Genomic DNA, 16,254 nt, shown 5'->3' with positions numbered 1-16,254 from the left:
CAACTCGAATTCTGAGCACTGACCCAATCTTTCCCTTGCAATTGGCTAACAAGTTGCCCGGCTTGGCCGATTGGCTGTTGCTAAGCAGTGAGGGCTGTTGGAAGCCGGCTCCCGGGCAAGGCGGCCCAGAAGAGCTGTTGCAGCTACAGAGCCCTGGGGGTGGGTGTGTGTGTGTGTGTGTGTGTGTGGAGATGGATGTGTGAGAGAGGGGGGGGTTGAAAGGTTGGCGGTGGGGGTAGTTGGTTCATACAAAGCGACCGTCCTCTCTAGTCTCACCTGGAAATGCTCCCTGAGGTGCGCCGTCGCCCCAGCGGAGGGCCCCGGGAGCTGGAGCATCAAAGCTGGGAAGAACCGTCGCATGTAGACACGAAAACGGGTTCAAAACACGCATGCGAACACGCCGACAGGTGCGACGCCAAGCTTCCGGAGCGCGAGGCTCCGACGCAAAGACGGCGGAGGAAAGGTGGGGTGACAGCTGACAAGGCGACACAAGAGCGCTGCGCGTCACCATCTGAAAGCCGGATCAAAGCAGACATCTAGAATATTTATAGATTACAGGTACAGTGATGGATGGTGGAGGGGATGAAAAAGACAACAACTGCAAATATCAAACTTTGAGAAAAAGATGTTGACATCTGGATGCGAGAATGTGTTTGAAGTGATCGTGTTTGGAATAAGGCAAATTTATCTGGGTGGTTTAAGTTGTGATTCTGTCAGCAAACATAAAACCAGAGTGGATAAAGAGGTGCGGCATGCTTAAGCAAATTCAACAGTGAAACTGAATTATGACTTAATAAGAGATGTAACAGGATTGCGTCTGTTTGGATTGGAAAGGAGGTGGCTGAAGGTGAAGTACTGAACGGAACGGTGGGAGGAAGCAGGCTGACCTCATTCATACTGAGGAGAAATCCTTGATGGTTTCACAGCTATTGATGCAACAGCTCAGCTTCCTCTGCTTTAAGTTACTTTTATTTTTTTTAGTTATTTTTAGAGTTTTTTCCGAGTCTCCTTAAGTTTGGAGCAACAAAGCTGTCAGAAAACAACTTCCTTTAAAAGTGAAGTTATTTTCAGATTCTTATCGTACATCGCAAAAAGAACAAAAAACTCTTTAAAAGACACAGTAGTTATACTGGGGAAAAATTTTGTTTTTTTTTTTGGTTGTTGAGTTGTTAACTCCTGTCATGACTCTCTGGGATCAGTACAGATCAGTATTTACCTTGCAAAGGGAGCTGAGGTCAAATCCATATGACTGGGCAGTTTGAGAGCCTGCATTCATGTCATTTCCATTTCCCAGCAGAAGAAGCAGCCCCAGCAGGCGTCCAGTACGTGCTGCTTCACATACTGTTAAGACAAGTTGCTTTAAAAATTTGCTCACCTAATGAGGCAATGCCATTCGAATAACAGCCTGAATCTCTCATCATGTCGAGACGCCGCAATACAATGAAACTTATCCTGACAAGACAAGCTGGAGCACTCTCCATATCCCACAAAAACAATCCTGGAATCCTGTTTTCTTCACATACTGAAGACATTGCAACAAAATTCGTTTAAATCTAATTACTGACTTGTGAGAAAGCAGATATACTGTATTAACATCGCAAAAAACAGGTTTGAATTTTTTTTTAAAATCTCGATATTAAACGAGAGCCCCGTTCAGATCATAGTTCTGCAGTGAACAGATGTTTTTATATCATTTAAGACGATCCATGGACATTACGAGCCCGGTGCTGTCAGAGCACGAAGTTGAGATTGTGGAACCAAAGGGGCGTGGCATTCAACTCACAGCTCTCACATGAGAAATGTAAAAGGCTACGAACACAACAGGTAAATGCGACCCATGTCCGACGTTTTCACAGCCCCAACTGACAAAACTGTCAGCTCCAGATGTTCAATAATTTCAAAATGTATCCATAGACGGCATCGTCCATTATTACGTCCGTAAACAGCGTGCTGCTATCTGACATCTACGTTCTTCTTCTGCGTACGCGGGTCACCACAGGGGCCGTGGATTGTTCACACAGATGTCTGATTGAGGTCGTATTTAATTAGTATGAACGACCACATGAAAAAGAAATGTAGTAAAAAATAACTACATTTACAACAACAACAACAAAAAATTGGAATAAAGACCTGCTGTTCGGACGTAGCCTCAGTTCTGTGGCACAATCTTCACTCAGTTCATTCAAATATTGAAATACAAGCAAAGCTGCTGTGCACCGTCCTCAACATGCTGCCTGCATCAGACTCTGCTGAGCAACACATTTGTCAGATCAAATGGACTCTGGAAGGTCATGTGGCACTTCTGTCTGCACTGTACACTCCTGCTGCGTCTGCAGCTGTCTTCACGTTCCACCCAGTGTCACCCTTTACTCTTCATCATGTCTGGAGTTTTTATTCATTTATTTATTTATTTTTTTGTGGACTGTGAGGTGGAAGGAACATGTGTAGATCAGGTCGCAGAACGATGGTCTGAAATGGAGTTAGTGAAACCTTCATCCCAACACAAACTCAATGAAGATAACACATTGAAACCATTAACAAGTTCAACATCTCATCTCAACATAATGAAATAAAGAAACGTTTACCACAACAACAAACAGTAATCCCATTATATTCATCAGTCACTACAAGAAAACAAGCTTGAAACTTTGCTTTCAACCTTCTGAGATGAGATGAAAAGTTTAATATTTCACTTTTAAACTTCTTTAATTTCATGATATTATTTTCGACATTTTGAGATGACTAACCTTATGGCAATAGAACGATGCTATAAAATCTGGCTGTCTATCACATGAAATAGTCAAACTTAGTACGATAATAAACAAGTGGAAAATTTAATGAGGCAGTTGACTGAGAAAAAAAAAAAGCTCAAGTCTTCTGTTGTGATAATGTGATGAAAACGTTAAAAATATTAATAAAAAGGTTCATACATAGAAATAAGTTTGAGGTATTCTTTTTACAAGATATCTAGTAAACAAATGTATGGCAACAGGATGAGATTAAAACCATTCTTTCTGACCTAAAGGGACAGTAAAACTTATGATAAAAATCTCATTTATGATCTCAATTATCATAATCAGGTAAGGTAACAATTTATTTACAGTTTTAAAACTTTTAATTCTTAGATGACAGTTTTAATGAACCCCAAAACCTATTTAGAAAAGTTACACAAAATCACAATCATTTTTTTGAACTTAGAAATCCAAATAGTTTGAAAATGATGAGACGTCTAAAATTTTAATTCTTATTAATTCAAGATTTATGTCCGACATCCCTTAGAAAATTCATGTATAGCCACAGCAGGTTTTTTTTTTGTTTTTTTTTACTCAACTCTAAGTTGTAATTGGGCTCCAAACAAGACGAGCTTCCAAAAACCAACAATCTAATTCTGGTGCCAAAAAGAAAAGCCAGCAGAGAGCGAGCGCTCCCGTTTCCAGACAGGTGGAAAGACTGCAAGCTGTATGCAGCAGACTATATACCCGAGGGGTGACATTAAAAAGCAATGTGTATGTATGAGAGCGTCGGGTGAAGAAGCAAAGGGTAAGATGTGAGCGAGACTAAACTCAAAAGAGCGAGAGACAAAGAGAATCATTTCAAGGGGAGACACAATCCAACAGAGACATGCAGAGGGATGAGGTGCAGACACTCTCTCCATGTTTTAACACCCACATAAAGAGCCTGAAAAGTGTTTTTTTTAGTTGTTTTTTTTTATTATTTCTTAAGTTTTTAACAAAAACATCATACATTCTACTGGTTTGTGTCCTGGTAAGAAAACTGTTCCTAAACTTGTGGAGAAATGTATCGAAGCATTTAAGGTAAAGTGGAAATTGAAGCCATTTCTAAACGCTAACAGCTAATATTTGGAAAAGAATACGTTAAGAATGTGATGCGGAAAGTGACATGGAGAGAGGGGGGAAAAAGAGAGGAGGAGGAGGAGGAGGAAGAGGTACACAGGAGGAGATGAAGGTGCAGAGAGGGAGCAGGGTGTGACCACCACCAGGATGAACGTTCAGGAGTTTTTCCTGCGGCTGCTGAGGTGACAGACGGGAATATTCTGCTTCTTTCCAAGCAAACTGCAGCCTCTATCTCCAGCTCCAGCAGAGCTGCAACGCTTCAGTTTATAGCTTCTTATAACAAGACATGGGCTTTAGTAGAGCACAACTTCCACTTTGCCCGTTAAACGCGGAAAATGACTTGTTCTGTAGAAAAACATGGAGGAAAAAAAGATCTTTGCTTACTTGTCTTTTCCAAGGTTAAATACCTCAAATTAAAATCCTCCATTCTTTCAGACAGGAGCTTCCAATGACTAACAGTGTAGCATCTGAGAGGCTCCTATCGGGAGAAAGAAGGACTCAGATGGTTTTACAAGGGTAAGCATCACCCAGTTTGTTGTTTTTAATCAGGGCTTATCAGGTTTTTAAAAGTTTTAAAACATTCTCTTTTACCAGTATTTTAAAAGTCAATTCGATGAAATACCATAGAAATGGCTGAAGTGTCCAGACTGTTTGTGGGTTTTTTTTTTTAGATTTAGGTTTTACTTGAGTCCATCTGTGAGGATGTCACTGCATTCAAAATTGTCTGAAAAATAATTAAATAAAACCAAATAGCTTTTTAAAGCCAGCTTGTATTAGCATGTTACATTTATGTTAGGTTGTATTAGCATGCCATACATATTTTAGCTTCTATCTGCATGTTTTATGTTTGTTAGCTAGATGTAGCATGTCATACCTATGTTAGCCTGTATTAGCTTGTTACACTTATGTTAGCTTACATTAGCCTGTTAAATTAGTTTATTATATTTATGTTTGTTTGTATACTTGTTATACTTATGTTAGCTTAACATAAGCTTGTTGTGCTTATGTTAGCTTGATTATCTTGTCATGTTAGCTTATATTAGTTTGCTACACTTATGTTTTCTTGCATTAGCTTGTTATACTTAGAGTATTATACTTAGTAGTTGTATTAGCTTGGGAAGCTGACATACCTTTGTGTAATGCTACTTGACATGCTGTTTATTGGCTGGCGTTTGCAAGTCCAATCCAGAAGCTCTATTTATTTTCCTTAGAGCTGATTGGCTATACCCCCCAAGAGCGAATATAAGTAAGTGTTAGCTTCTGCAGTAGTGCCAAGATGGTTTCCACTGTAAGTATTAATGCATATTAATGTGTATTTGAACTATTAAGTGTCTTAGAGGTGGTCTCAAATATTCACAGATTTTAGCTAATCACTAACCCCCATAAATACCAGGACAGCACTATATATTATTTTACAAGCAGCAGGCGCAAGTCTTGACCTTTATTTTTTAAAACAAAAGCAATTAGCTCCGTAATCATGTTATGCACTCACTTAAACTTTTTCTGCTACTGTAACCCTGTGTTACTCTTACTCGAGGTTATCACATAATTGGAATTTCCTATCAGGCCGAGACTAGTCGGGTGTCATCATGGAGCTTTAATATGAGGGAAAGGTTAAAAGGACGGACTTTGATAAAAGCACTGGCGTTATGAAGCGCTTTTCTAGACATACTGACCACTCAAATCGTTTTACACTAGAGCCACATTCACCCGATCGCACCAACACACATCCATACCCAGGACTGCGTTTTGAACAGCCAAAGTGAATCCAGTCGCAATAAATTTGAACATAAAGTTCAGAAAGGGTGCTGGAAATCTTCAAAAGGTTCAACCAACTCTCCAACAAGGTCTCCACTTTGATAACTTCAGTCAAGCTCCCGAATGAAAGATTAACAGAATGTTTGGAATATCACACAGAGAATAATTTAGTGTAGGACATTTTACACTTCCACACTTCCAGCACCAAAAAAAAAAGAAGAAAAAAAAAAGAAAGAAAGAAAAAAGGCCACTGGAATAATCAGGGTCCACAAGGTTGGATCTCAGCCTAACCCAACATAGCTGCAATGGTCTGTGGAAAATACATAAATACTATAATAGGAACACACTGCAGCAAACACCTACAGTGGGCGTTGAGCCTCCTGTTTACCAAGGAAGACAGTATTGGTGCTGCACCAGCGTGCCCAGCGCTGCAGCTCACTTCAGGCAGCAGCTGCTGTGTGGTTGAGGTGAGACATTCAACTCTTGACTAGCAGCTTTACGGTGGATTTTCACAGGTGATACAGTAAGAACAGCACAAGTACAACTCCGTACACTGGAAGAAGCTTATATCCTGATAGATTAAAGTCACGCTGAAAACAGCTTTTATGTTGTTCTCCTATATCCTTCTCTTCTCTGAAACTCCACGTGAACTGATTGTTAATACCGTAAACAGACCGATTTACCTAAGCAGCTGACAGGAGGCTATACACACCGCAGCATGAGATGCTTCCTCTGTTGTCAAGTGAGGAGAAAGGCTTCCACTGAATCGGAAATGTAACGAGGTCTTTATAGAGCAACGGGACCAGAGGAATAACGGTGATAGTTGAAGTAAAATAATTCAATGAAAGAGATGTACCAACAAAAAGTTTGCAGGTATTAGACTATTAATAATGCCACATTTCTGTAAAACTGAGAAACTATTTTATCTGTTTTTGAAACCTCAAAACGGTTTGAGTTCTTTTTATTGCGTAAGGACAGCAATAAAAAGAACTCAATCAAAACAACATTCAACACACCTTAAAACACTGTAATTACAAGTAATTACAAGTCAGTTCAGGACCCTGGTCCAAAAGCAACAAAATTTGCTAAATAATTAAACCATTACCTAGAGAAATTGTGAATTAAAATAGTAAACAAGGACCTAACATAAGTATTGATGATCTGGTCAGGATTTAAATTAGATGATGCTGGTTAACTAGGCTGAAAATGATTGAAATATATCCAACAAAAGAAAATATACTATATTCACAAAAAGCAAGATTATGTCACTATTTATTTCAATGAACAATCTATGAATATGTGAACAATATCTGGTCATCTCTGTGAGCAGGGCTAACATCACACTTGTCAAAATATTTGGTCTGAATTTTACTTGTTTTGCATGTTAACCGGTCAGATCTGACTGGCCATTTAACTTATTTCTTGGAATAATTACGCACAGATATCACATGTTAGATATCTTATATAGCTAACATATGGATTTATTTCAAGTTTAATTTTTGTTGGTGGAAATAAAATTATTTACATGCAACATTGCGGCACTATTGGCGCTCTATACACACTTTCCAGTTCACTGTTGCAAACACGCCTTCGACTGCAGAAGAACTTTCCGTTTCATGTTTCTGACCGAAAGGATGAAGCGTGTACTGTCCTGAGACGCCAAACTTAAAAACAAAACTTATATTATTTGTGAATATATATAAAGAATAACGATGAGCTAACCCCAAAACGAATGGCAACCCAAACGGTGCAGATATATTTACGCAATTTTATCCAAAGACTCCCCAAACCCATTTTCGGACACACTTGTCAACATCGCGATATCTCAGTTTTCATCTCTGACAGTCTGCTGGCATATTTCACCAGTCTTTAGTCGTTTGGTTCCCAACACATTTTCAAAATGACTGATAAATTATACAGTAAAATTGGAAATTAAAAAGCAGTTTATGAATCAATGAAGCATTACCAGATAGATAAACAATAACTTCTGTGCAGCACTATGGCGGAAGGATACTCCAAAAGTGTGTCAAACACAATAAATGATTCTTTTAGCTTTTTTACTTCAACATTTTATCTTTGTTTAGCTTTAAATATGAACAGGCTTATGTGTCACACTGGAAATAGCATATGTTTCCAGGTCTTAAACGACAGTGTCCGATAATGGGTTTCAAGCTACTAGCTGTGTCGCTCTATATGCATTTGTACTGTAATTACCTCGTAGGTCGAACATTTCCGTCACTTTCTCCCCGGGATTCTTCGGCCTCCCCTGCAGACCAGTTCTCATCGTCCTCCACCGTAACGTCAGCTCCAGTGATCGCGCTGCCCGTGTTCTCCATGCAGAGCTCCTCCACGGCCGCGGTGGCACCATGTTCTCCCGAGGTCGCCGCCGAACCCCGGCTGTCGGACCCCGGCTCCAGTCCGGTGGCGGAGCCCTGAGCTTCCGAAGTCCCGAAACCTATGAGCGCTTTCAGCAGCAGCAGCAGGAGCACCAGGGTAATGCTCACGCTTCCAAAGTGAAGCCCCCTTTCCATTTGTAAGACTGGCACATTAGTAAAGTAGCTGATTTACATGCCACTAAGCAAGTAAATCTGAACATGAAAATAAAGAAAGTGTAAAAACCGAAACGATATAAAAAATATTCGCTGTGTCTGGAAATACGCCCCACTTGAACGTGTTCTTTAAGTAAACATAAACAGCCTCTGGGACACCATGTTATTCCCTTTATACTAGACTGAGTCTTGCCTTGGTTACCCTAAATCCCGCCTTGTTTCTACACTAGGATTGGACACTAAAAATCATTCTTGCCTTCACATTTAAAGTACTATTCTCTCATTGCGCAATTTACTGCCAATCACGTGTCCTCGCACACTAAGCAGAATCTGATTGGATTAGGTATTCGTCAGTCAAAGGGGAGGGCTCACAGCGTACCAGCCCCCCCAAACAGTGACCGACATTGGCTGATTCGCTGTCTGTTACGTAGATGCAGGCGTCCTGTCAGAGCTGACGCAAAAAAGTCCCTGATGGCAGTTCCTGTTGAAGGTCGCCGGTTGGTCGGATGTGAGGCTTTCCGTCAAATAGAGAGGTCGTTTCGAGAAGCAACGACACCATTGGTTGATTCGGACATCTTGGATGAGCTGGATTGGTTCATTAAGACATCACTCAGCGTGGTTGTCAGGACCAGTCAACATGAAATCTTCAACGTGGCTTAAAGTTAAAGCGGTACAGTTCCTGTTCCTGGTCACGAGTTGTTTCTCTAAATAAACAGTGTAGTGACATAATACCTGCATTACTTAATGTCTCCGCCGCCACTTTACACAAATTTAATCAAGAAAGCTTTTTTTTTTTTTTGAGTGACTTCAGCGAGTCGCTGTATATAAAAGTGAGCTGTTCGCTGCCAACTATGAAGTTTGTGTTTTTAGCACCACCTCCTGGTCACACGGCGATATTCAATCTAAAATCTGCTAGTCAGACTTATGTAGAGCATCTACAGAGCCTTAATAGTAAGTTGTTCTGTTTTGCTATGAATCATAATTTAATCAAGGTAAAATCTACACTTATTGCACTTTTTAAATACATTTTAGTCTGTAACTCCATTATTTTTAGTTAAAAGACAAGTAGTGAACTTTACACTAAGCTGAGAATGCTTTAAAGCCTGTCTGACGTAACATTTTATTCATCTCAGCTCATTTTGACAATAAACTTCAAACGTGAATAACCATAATTATTTTTTTACACTCAACTTTTATTGGAGCAAGTTGTGTTCCAACAGTTCCAACAGTTTAGACATAAAACAAGCATGGGTTATAATTTGGTCCTGTATGGGTTACAAGGAAAAGGAAAAATAAAAAAATTAGTCAACTGGTTAAAAAAAAAAAAAAAAGTTGCTGGTGCAAAAGTATTCATGCACAGTGTAGTTTTTGTTCATTATGTTTTTAGAACATAGCTTTTCACTTTAGAACCTTTATTGACGTACCGCAGAATCACAGAGACAAAACTTTCACGGTTTCAATTCAACAGTGGCTTTTTGGAAACTGAAAAAATGTCTTATTGGTATCACATTAGCCAGGATGTGACGTTTTCAGTCTCCCACAGTTAAAAAGATGCATATTCAAGCATCAAATTACAGTATGAGGCACTGTATCACCAGTTTACAACAGATGCAACCAATGACAGCAATCTAGTATGTAGAAAATTCTACTGTACCATTTATTTCTTTTTAAAAAAAAGCCTATAAAGGAGAAAAATATATAACTTTTAAGAGGCAACCTGATTTATTTGAAAGATCAAAGCAGCAACACAAATCTCAGTTTTTGAGATTTGCCCACTATATTTGTGTTGGAAGGTTGTTTTTTTCATTAATCACCATCATCACTGGGTTTCGTTTTTAAAATGAGCTTATGGCACAAGACTCCCTGCTTCCAGACGCCTGGTGTGAGGAGAAACTAACGCAAGTTTGTCACAGGCACAAAAGAATGAAACAATAGAGTTAATGTGGCAAACTCTGAAGTTGCAAACTTCTCAGCTGACTCGTCTAACCAGCTGCAAGAGGAGCTGATGCAACCCATGAGGAAACAGCCAGCATTTTCTAAACCTTTTCAACTTCTACTACCATCTCTCTCTTTTCCTTTTGACAAGGAAATGGAAAATGAGCCACAAAATGATGAATGCCACAAAGTGTTCTTGTTGAACGTTTAGCTTCAGAAGGATGTGTCGTTTCTGCTTTGTTAGAGGGAACGTTTTACGGCTCACCTTTGCTCTTTATGGTACGTCAGAGTTTGTTTTGATAGATTGAACGTAGCCGAATCTAAAAGTTCAAACCTGACTGCTCAATCCTTGAACTCTGATCTGTTATTTGCGTATTTTTTATAATCACACCAACATGCAGTTAAGCTTTTTAAATGTCATTTTAAAATCAAAAGGCACAGCTTTGCTTTATTCAGCTGAACTCCGGTGACCCGGTCAGCTTTAAAACCCAGTTCAAACTCCTAACAGTAAAATCTGCCAGCTGGCTTTTTCTCATCAGGCACTTAAAAAAACAACAACATAAAATCAGAAGCAGCACCTTCTGAATGTGAAAGTAACTTATTTTGCGAGGTAAGTGAGCTTCCCTGTAGCTGGGGTCGGGTTGTGAGCGTGGCACTTTGTGGGCGGAGCCTGTGGTCAGCTCATTAGCTGACGGGAGCCTTCCGAACCTTCACGCTTCCATCTTCCATCCCAAAGTATGCCCGTTCGGCCATGTTGACGAAGAGCCCCGTCTCCACCACACCTACAACACGAAAACCTTTTCAGTGCCATCAGAAATCTAAATATTTTCAACGTTCACTCTGTGCATGAAGCAACTTTTCTGTGGATTTGATGTGACCAGCGTTCCTCACCGGGAATCATCTTGATGGCAGTGTTGACCTCGCTCCAGTTCTGGACGTGCTCAAACTTCCAGTCCAGGATGAAGTTGCTGTTGTCGGTGACGACGGGACCCTGCAAGTCAGACAGCACACAGCCTGGTTCTGTTCAGAGCGAAAGGAGCTGCAAAAGCCTGACTGCGTCACCTGACCTGGGTCTCTGGGCGTGTCTGACCTCGACCGCAGGGCGACCGCTAGAAGCTGCCAGCTGACAGACAGCAGCTGAACCACTGGGCCATAAATGTTATGATGTAAACAAAGCAGGGCTCCATATGAGATCAGCTGGAAACCCTTTGAAATGTTACTATTATCCCTGAGGACAGTGACATCAGTGAACCACCGCTGCTCATTTTTAGAGTTTAAGTTAAAAAAATAAAGAAAATCGCAATTGTTTTTGTTCCCCCCCTTTTTTTTCCTCAAAAACAAAATGCAAATGACAAAAAAAAATGTTCTAAATTTGCTTTCATTTCAACCATCCCTTCTGGAAGTTGATCTGAAGTCCATATAAATACACGCTGTAAAACAAGATGGTGGACATCAATAAAAACTACACAAACCCAAGCAGTGAAAAAACAAAACAAAACAAAACGGATTTTCCAGAAGTTAAATCTTTATAAACAGAAAATTTGATTAATGGATAAAATCCATTAATAGCCCAGCCTTAGATACTTTCCATTTTAGGGTCCCAATGAATGTTTCCACTTTAAGATAAACAAGTTGTTTTAATATCAAGACATCTGAATACAAACATTGTTCACTGTTTTATTCACCATAAAGTTTCCCCACTTTTTCTATGACTATTATTCCCATTTGCTAAAAGTAAACCTGTCACCTAAAATGGACTCAGTTGTTCATGTGTCCAGGTTCTGAGTCTGGCTGAGGATCAGGCCGTTTTGTGCTGCGGCTAATAAAACCATAAATCACATCATCTGAATATTTGGATGTGTAGAATCCTTAATGGTTCCACATCAGATAAGCCAAGACAGACCTGGCTCCAGAGGAATTTATCATGTTTATTAATACAAAAAGAAAATGCCAATGATGCTCAGATTAGCATAGGTTTTAGCTCATATGCTGCACAAATGTCAGAAGCTCATTAAATATCTGAAGTCTATTTCTTTAGATGTAAAATTAGACAGTATGCTGTCTATGCTAATACAAATATTCTGGATTGCGAATGAGAGTAATCCTGAATTTCCTGACAGCCTCCTGTTCTGAAATCTGCCTGGTCATAATCTGTCCTTACCTCAGAAGACCCTTCATCATCATCATCATCATCATCATCATCATCATCATCATCATCATCATCCCTGCTGCTGGCCTCTGATCTAATGTCTCCTCCCTGACTTTGCTCTTTCTTTTGTGACAATAAAGATTTCTTTTAAATAATGTAAAAAACAATATTGAGCGCAGAAATGAAAGAGGATCAATTTTATTCCTGAGGTTAAACAACCAGCCAGGGATGGAGCGTAGCCTGGGCAGGAAAAATATGACAATACATAAGACGTATTCCAATGAATAATTTGTGTTCTACCTTCGACGAAATCTAACTAAAGACTGAATCAAAATCGAATCAAATTGTGACTCAAAACTGAATTGAGGTTCTTTACAGTACGCAGTCCTAATCTCCAGAAATAATTTGCAACCTTAGGCTGAGAATTAAACTGGAAAGAGAACAACAGCACTGAAAGAACTCATGTGACGACAACAAGAAAAGTACTTCTGCAAGAGTCGCAAAAGTGAGAGAAAAAGATTATTCCTACTTACTGCTTTACTGACCGCCATCCTTAAATTGACCTCCCCTCCGAAGCGCTTAGCTATCACCCTGGAGACGGGAACGTACGCCATGGGGATGACCTCGATGGGAACGCCCTTCTTCCACTGCTCCCCCAGAACTCTGGAATCCTTTCTGGGACGCAACATTTTTTTCCGTGAGCCATGTGCTTTTAAAAACTGGGAAAAAAAAATTCACACCACTCTCACTAGCCCATGCAGACCTGTAGTCAGCAATGACGACGAAACATTTCGAGTTGCCGGCGACAATCTTCTCCTGAGTGAGACAGCCACTGCAAAACGGAGAGAGGACGGGTCAGAAAGGTCGACGGGGCCTCAAGCCGAGCCGTCCGCGGCAGAACACGCTCACCCGCCGCCTTTAATCAGCGTGAGCTCGGCGTCCACTTCGTCTGCGCCGTCGATCGCCACGTCCAGCTGAGAGCAGAAAACACACCGTTACTGCCACGTTTGGCTTCCACCGGCATAATGCCAACACTCATCGTACCTCTGGGTGTCTTTCCAGGTCCGACAGCGCCAGGCCGTGCTGCAGGATCAGCTGTCGAGCCTGAGGGAGGAGAGCGAGCTTCGGTTTGAGTTCACTGAGGAGCTGTGCTGCTAAACTCAGAATGGGTAGAGATGAACACACAGCGGCTGTTTCATCAACGATAGAGAAGAAAGTAATGTCCTCTTTTGTTTTTGATCCTGCTTTAATTAAAGATGGGATTTTATTGTCCTCACATATGTGACTGAAGATAAAATCGGTCCAGGACCGATGAGGATGAGGGGCTGCACCGACAAAATTCATTGTGGCAGACTGTGGATCGGCCGTCAGTTACGTGAAACTGATCTTCTCTGTTTCAACAAAGGTCTGAAAATAAGACCCTGCTGTGAGAGAGGGCATCCTGACAGACAACGTCATGACTGCATGTGTGAGGTTAACAGTTGAAACTCAGCAACTTTGTCGCAATATTTAGCTACCTTTCAGAAAAAAGAAATATTGGAACCGTCCCAAAATCAGAATGGGCTGGCCAGCTTTTTTAAATATCAGTGATCGGCCAGAAAGTTGCAATCAGTGCAGCTTTACTATAAACAATTTAAAAAATGATTAGATTACACCATGTCACCCACTGTGGAAGATTAATACCAGAAAATAATGACAGTCTAAACCTGGCACAATGGAGAGTTAATCACACGATGAATTAAAATTAGCTCAATCATTTTCATTCTGATGATTCATATTTCTGAAGGACAATTTTGTTTTCAGAGACGTCATAATCTATTTTATTTACGGTTTCTGTTGTGTGTGGGCTTCATTTCTTGTTTCTGGTTGTGTTTTATTCTGGATATTTAAAACATCTTGCAGTTACAGCGTGGAGTGTTTTCTACAAAATTAAAGTTTATCTAGAACTGTTTTTGAGAGGGACAACTGGCATTATTATGCCATGATCAATATATTACTTGAAAATGGTCTCAAAACAACATTGTAATCATTTCTGGGATAATTTATCACCCTGCAATATTTGTTATTGTAGCAGGCTTAACTCTAAACCACACTGCTCTGTGGAAACGTTTGAGCAAGACATGGTTATCGTGTGGCAACTTCTTCAGAACATTTGTGAACACATGAGCGTTCACTTCGCCGAGTCAAGTGAGACTTGAGTGTTTTGGGTACTTTGACTCACCTGGAAGGAGGTGGGCACACACACGATGTTGAGCTTTTCCTGTCGAACTCTCTCGGCTGTGTCGGACGACGCACACCAAAACAGACGGAGAGAGAGAATTCAAGAGGCAAAGTTAAAAACTGAACCAAATCCTGTTCAGCCACTCAGTTCTGTTGTGAACAAGGAAGAATGTGCAGAAGTAACAGTTTCTTAACTAAAATAAACATCGCTATCAGCTCCACTCTAATCTACTACATTCCACTGCATAAATGCATCCACAGTGGGTGACATGGGGTAATCTAATCATCAATCTGATGCAACTGTGACTAGACCGAATTTTGAGGACTGCATTTTCCATGTCAGACATTAAAGCTTATGGAGGCTTTACTCACCTAACCGGTCCACAGCATACACGATGGTCGACCCACTACCCACTCCCACCACCTGATTGTTCTGGAAAAGAAACAACCCATTCAACCATTTTACACATTTAAATATCAGCAAAAATATACACGCATATAAAATGATCTTTGCATACAGTATTCACCCCCCTTAATGTGTTAAACACTTTGTAATGTAATCATACCGTTAACCTAATCTAACTGTACTGTTGTGTACTTAGTCGTTAAAGCAGAACAGAGTTAGCTCACCAGCTGGGAACAAGTCCGCATAACACTCAGCTAAGTCGCTTTAGATAACATCAATACAGCAACATGGCATAATGTGCATTTATCTGGGAATTAGGCTAACTATGCTAACAGGCTGCGCCTAGCGGCTGTACTTTACACACAATTCAGGAAAAATATGAACATGTCTGCTTGTTAGCTAATAGCGACACGAAGGTCCGCTGTACCTGGACGTTGTTATCCACGGCAGAGTACGCTGCTAGTTTCTTCGCCTCCTCTGCCATGTTGGCGGCTACAGACTGACTGAACCCGAGCACGTGTGTGCAACGGCTCAGGGAGGATGGACGAGAGAAGGGAGGAGGAGGAGAAGAAGAAGCAGTAGCAGCAGCAGCTGTGAGCTTACGGAGGAATACCCACCTCTGGAGTGTCATGACCCGCCCGCCCCCAAAATAATACGACACACACACGCCAGCGCGCGGACGGACTCAGTCAGACAGAAGCGTCCCCCATTCCTTCAGGTAGTCACGAGTCAAATGAGACACTCTTCTGGTCACGTATTAATGACTGTTTTCATGTACTGCCTGCTTTATAGCGGTTCGTAGGCATGCGCGCAAGTTAGGTGAAACAGCGACGCCATGTGGACGGTGCAAGACAAACGTGTCGCTGTTGCATTTTATTTTATTTTATTGCATTAGTGATATGCTACACAGGAACACACAAAAAGAAAACAAAAGCACACATTTTAAACAGTGCTGCAGGTTGAATATCAAAAATGGACCCCAAATGGACGGCAAAATACTAATTAGGAACACCTCTCCGTGTTAATAAAGATGATACATCGAACGTATGATGATGGCATCTGTGAGAGGGGGGCAAGTTTAATTGGCCGAGCTTAAAATGCTCAGTGATAATTGGCTATTATTTGCAGAGAAGTATTTATGAACAAACGGAGCTCAAACGCAAAGATTATATTCATAGCGTCACCTTGTTTCCAAGGTAACACAAACTAGGACGACTATTCTGTGTGACAGAGTAAACAGTTCCTTTCAATCCTAAAACTGAGTGTTAAAGTAAGTTTTTAATACGCTGAAACTATTTAATAAATGTTAATAGTGTTATTATCAATAAAGAGAATGATCTGGAGACCTCGATGCGCTTGTCCCGAGGTCGACTTCCTTCCTCG

The 16,254-nt window shown here is 40.7% G+C and overlaps 2 protein-coding genes across 3 annotated transcripts in view; both read right to left on the bottom strand.

Annotated features, from left to right (window-relative positions):
• Positions 1-8,407, bottom strand: part of eif2ak3 (eukaryotic translation initiation factor 2-alpha kinase 3) — a 52,005-nt gene extending 43,598 nt beyond the window's left edge. Inside the window, exon 1 of the mRNA XM_081602948.1 lies at positions 7,827-8,407. Coding sequence (XP_081459074.1) covers positions 7,827-8,143 — 317 coding nt within the window. The 5' untranslated portion in view covers positions 8,144-8,407. The remainder of the gene's footprint in view (positions 1-7,826) is intronic.
• Positions 8,408-9,833: 1,426 nt separating this feature from the next.
• rpia (ribose 5-phosphate isomerase A (ribose 5-phosphate epimerase)) lies at positions 9,834-15,941 on the bottom strand. Of its 2 annotated transcripts, none has more exons than XM_017302358.2 (9): positions 15,299-15,941; positions 14,838-14,898; positions 14,467-14,522; positions 13,290-13,349; positions 13,155-13,219; positions 13,009-13,077; positions 12,779-12,920; positions 10,988-11,110; positions 9,834-10,878 (listed from the first exon to the last, which is right to left on the bottom strand). In XM_017302358.2, exons 1-8 carry the CDS (start codon positions 15,500-15,502, stop codon positions 10,994-10,996), a joined length of 774 nt encoding a protein of 257 aa, XP_017157847.1. In that variant the 5' UTR covers positions 15,503-15,941; the 3' UTR covers positions 9,834-10,878; positions 10,988-10,993. The 2 variants fall into 2 exon arrangements, with proteins under 2 accessions (XP_017157847.1, XP_008397026.1); XM_008398804.3 differs by having other exon boundaries at positions 10,988-11,087; positions 15,299-15,703.
• Between the last annotated feature and the right edge of the window lie 313 nt (positions 15,942-16,254).

Source organism: Poecilia reticulata, chromosome 22 (genome assembly GCF_904066995.2).
Source record: "Poecilia reticulata chromosome 22, P_reticulata-male-v2, whole genome shotgun sequence".
In the NCBI taxonomy this organism is placed as follows: domain Eukaryota; kingdom Metazoa; phylum Chordata; class Actinopteri; order Cyprinodontiformes; family Poeciliidae; genus Poecilia; species Poecilia reticulata.
Note: the sequence above shows the minus strand (reverse complement) of the source record. Positions and strands in the feature narration are given on the sequence as shown.

Excerpts from the sequence above, each read along its gene's own strand:
- rpia (XM_008398804.3), bottom strand. The coding sequence starts at position 15,502 with ATGACACTCCAGAGGTGGGTATTCCTCCGTAAGCTCACAGCTGCTGCT. Across the intron at positions 14,899-15,298 it reads CCGTGGATAACAACGTCCAG|AACAATCAGGTGGTGGGAGT; the intron begins GTACAGCGGACC and ends TTTCTTTTCCAG. Across the intron at positions 13,220-13,289 it reads ACCTGGAAAGACACCCAGAG|CTGGACGTGGCGATCGACGG; the intron begins GTACGATGAGTG and ends TTCTGCTCTCAG.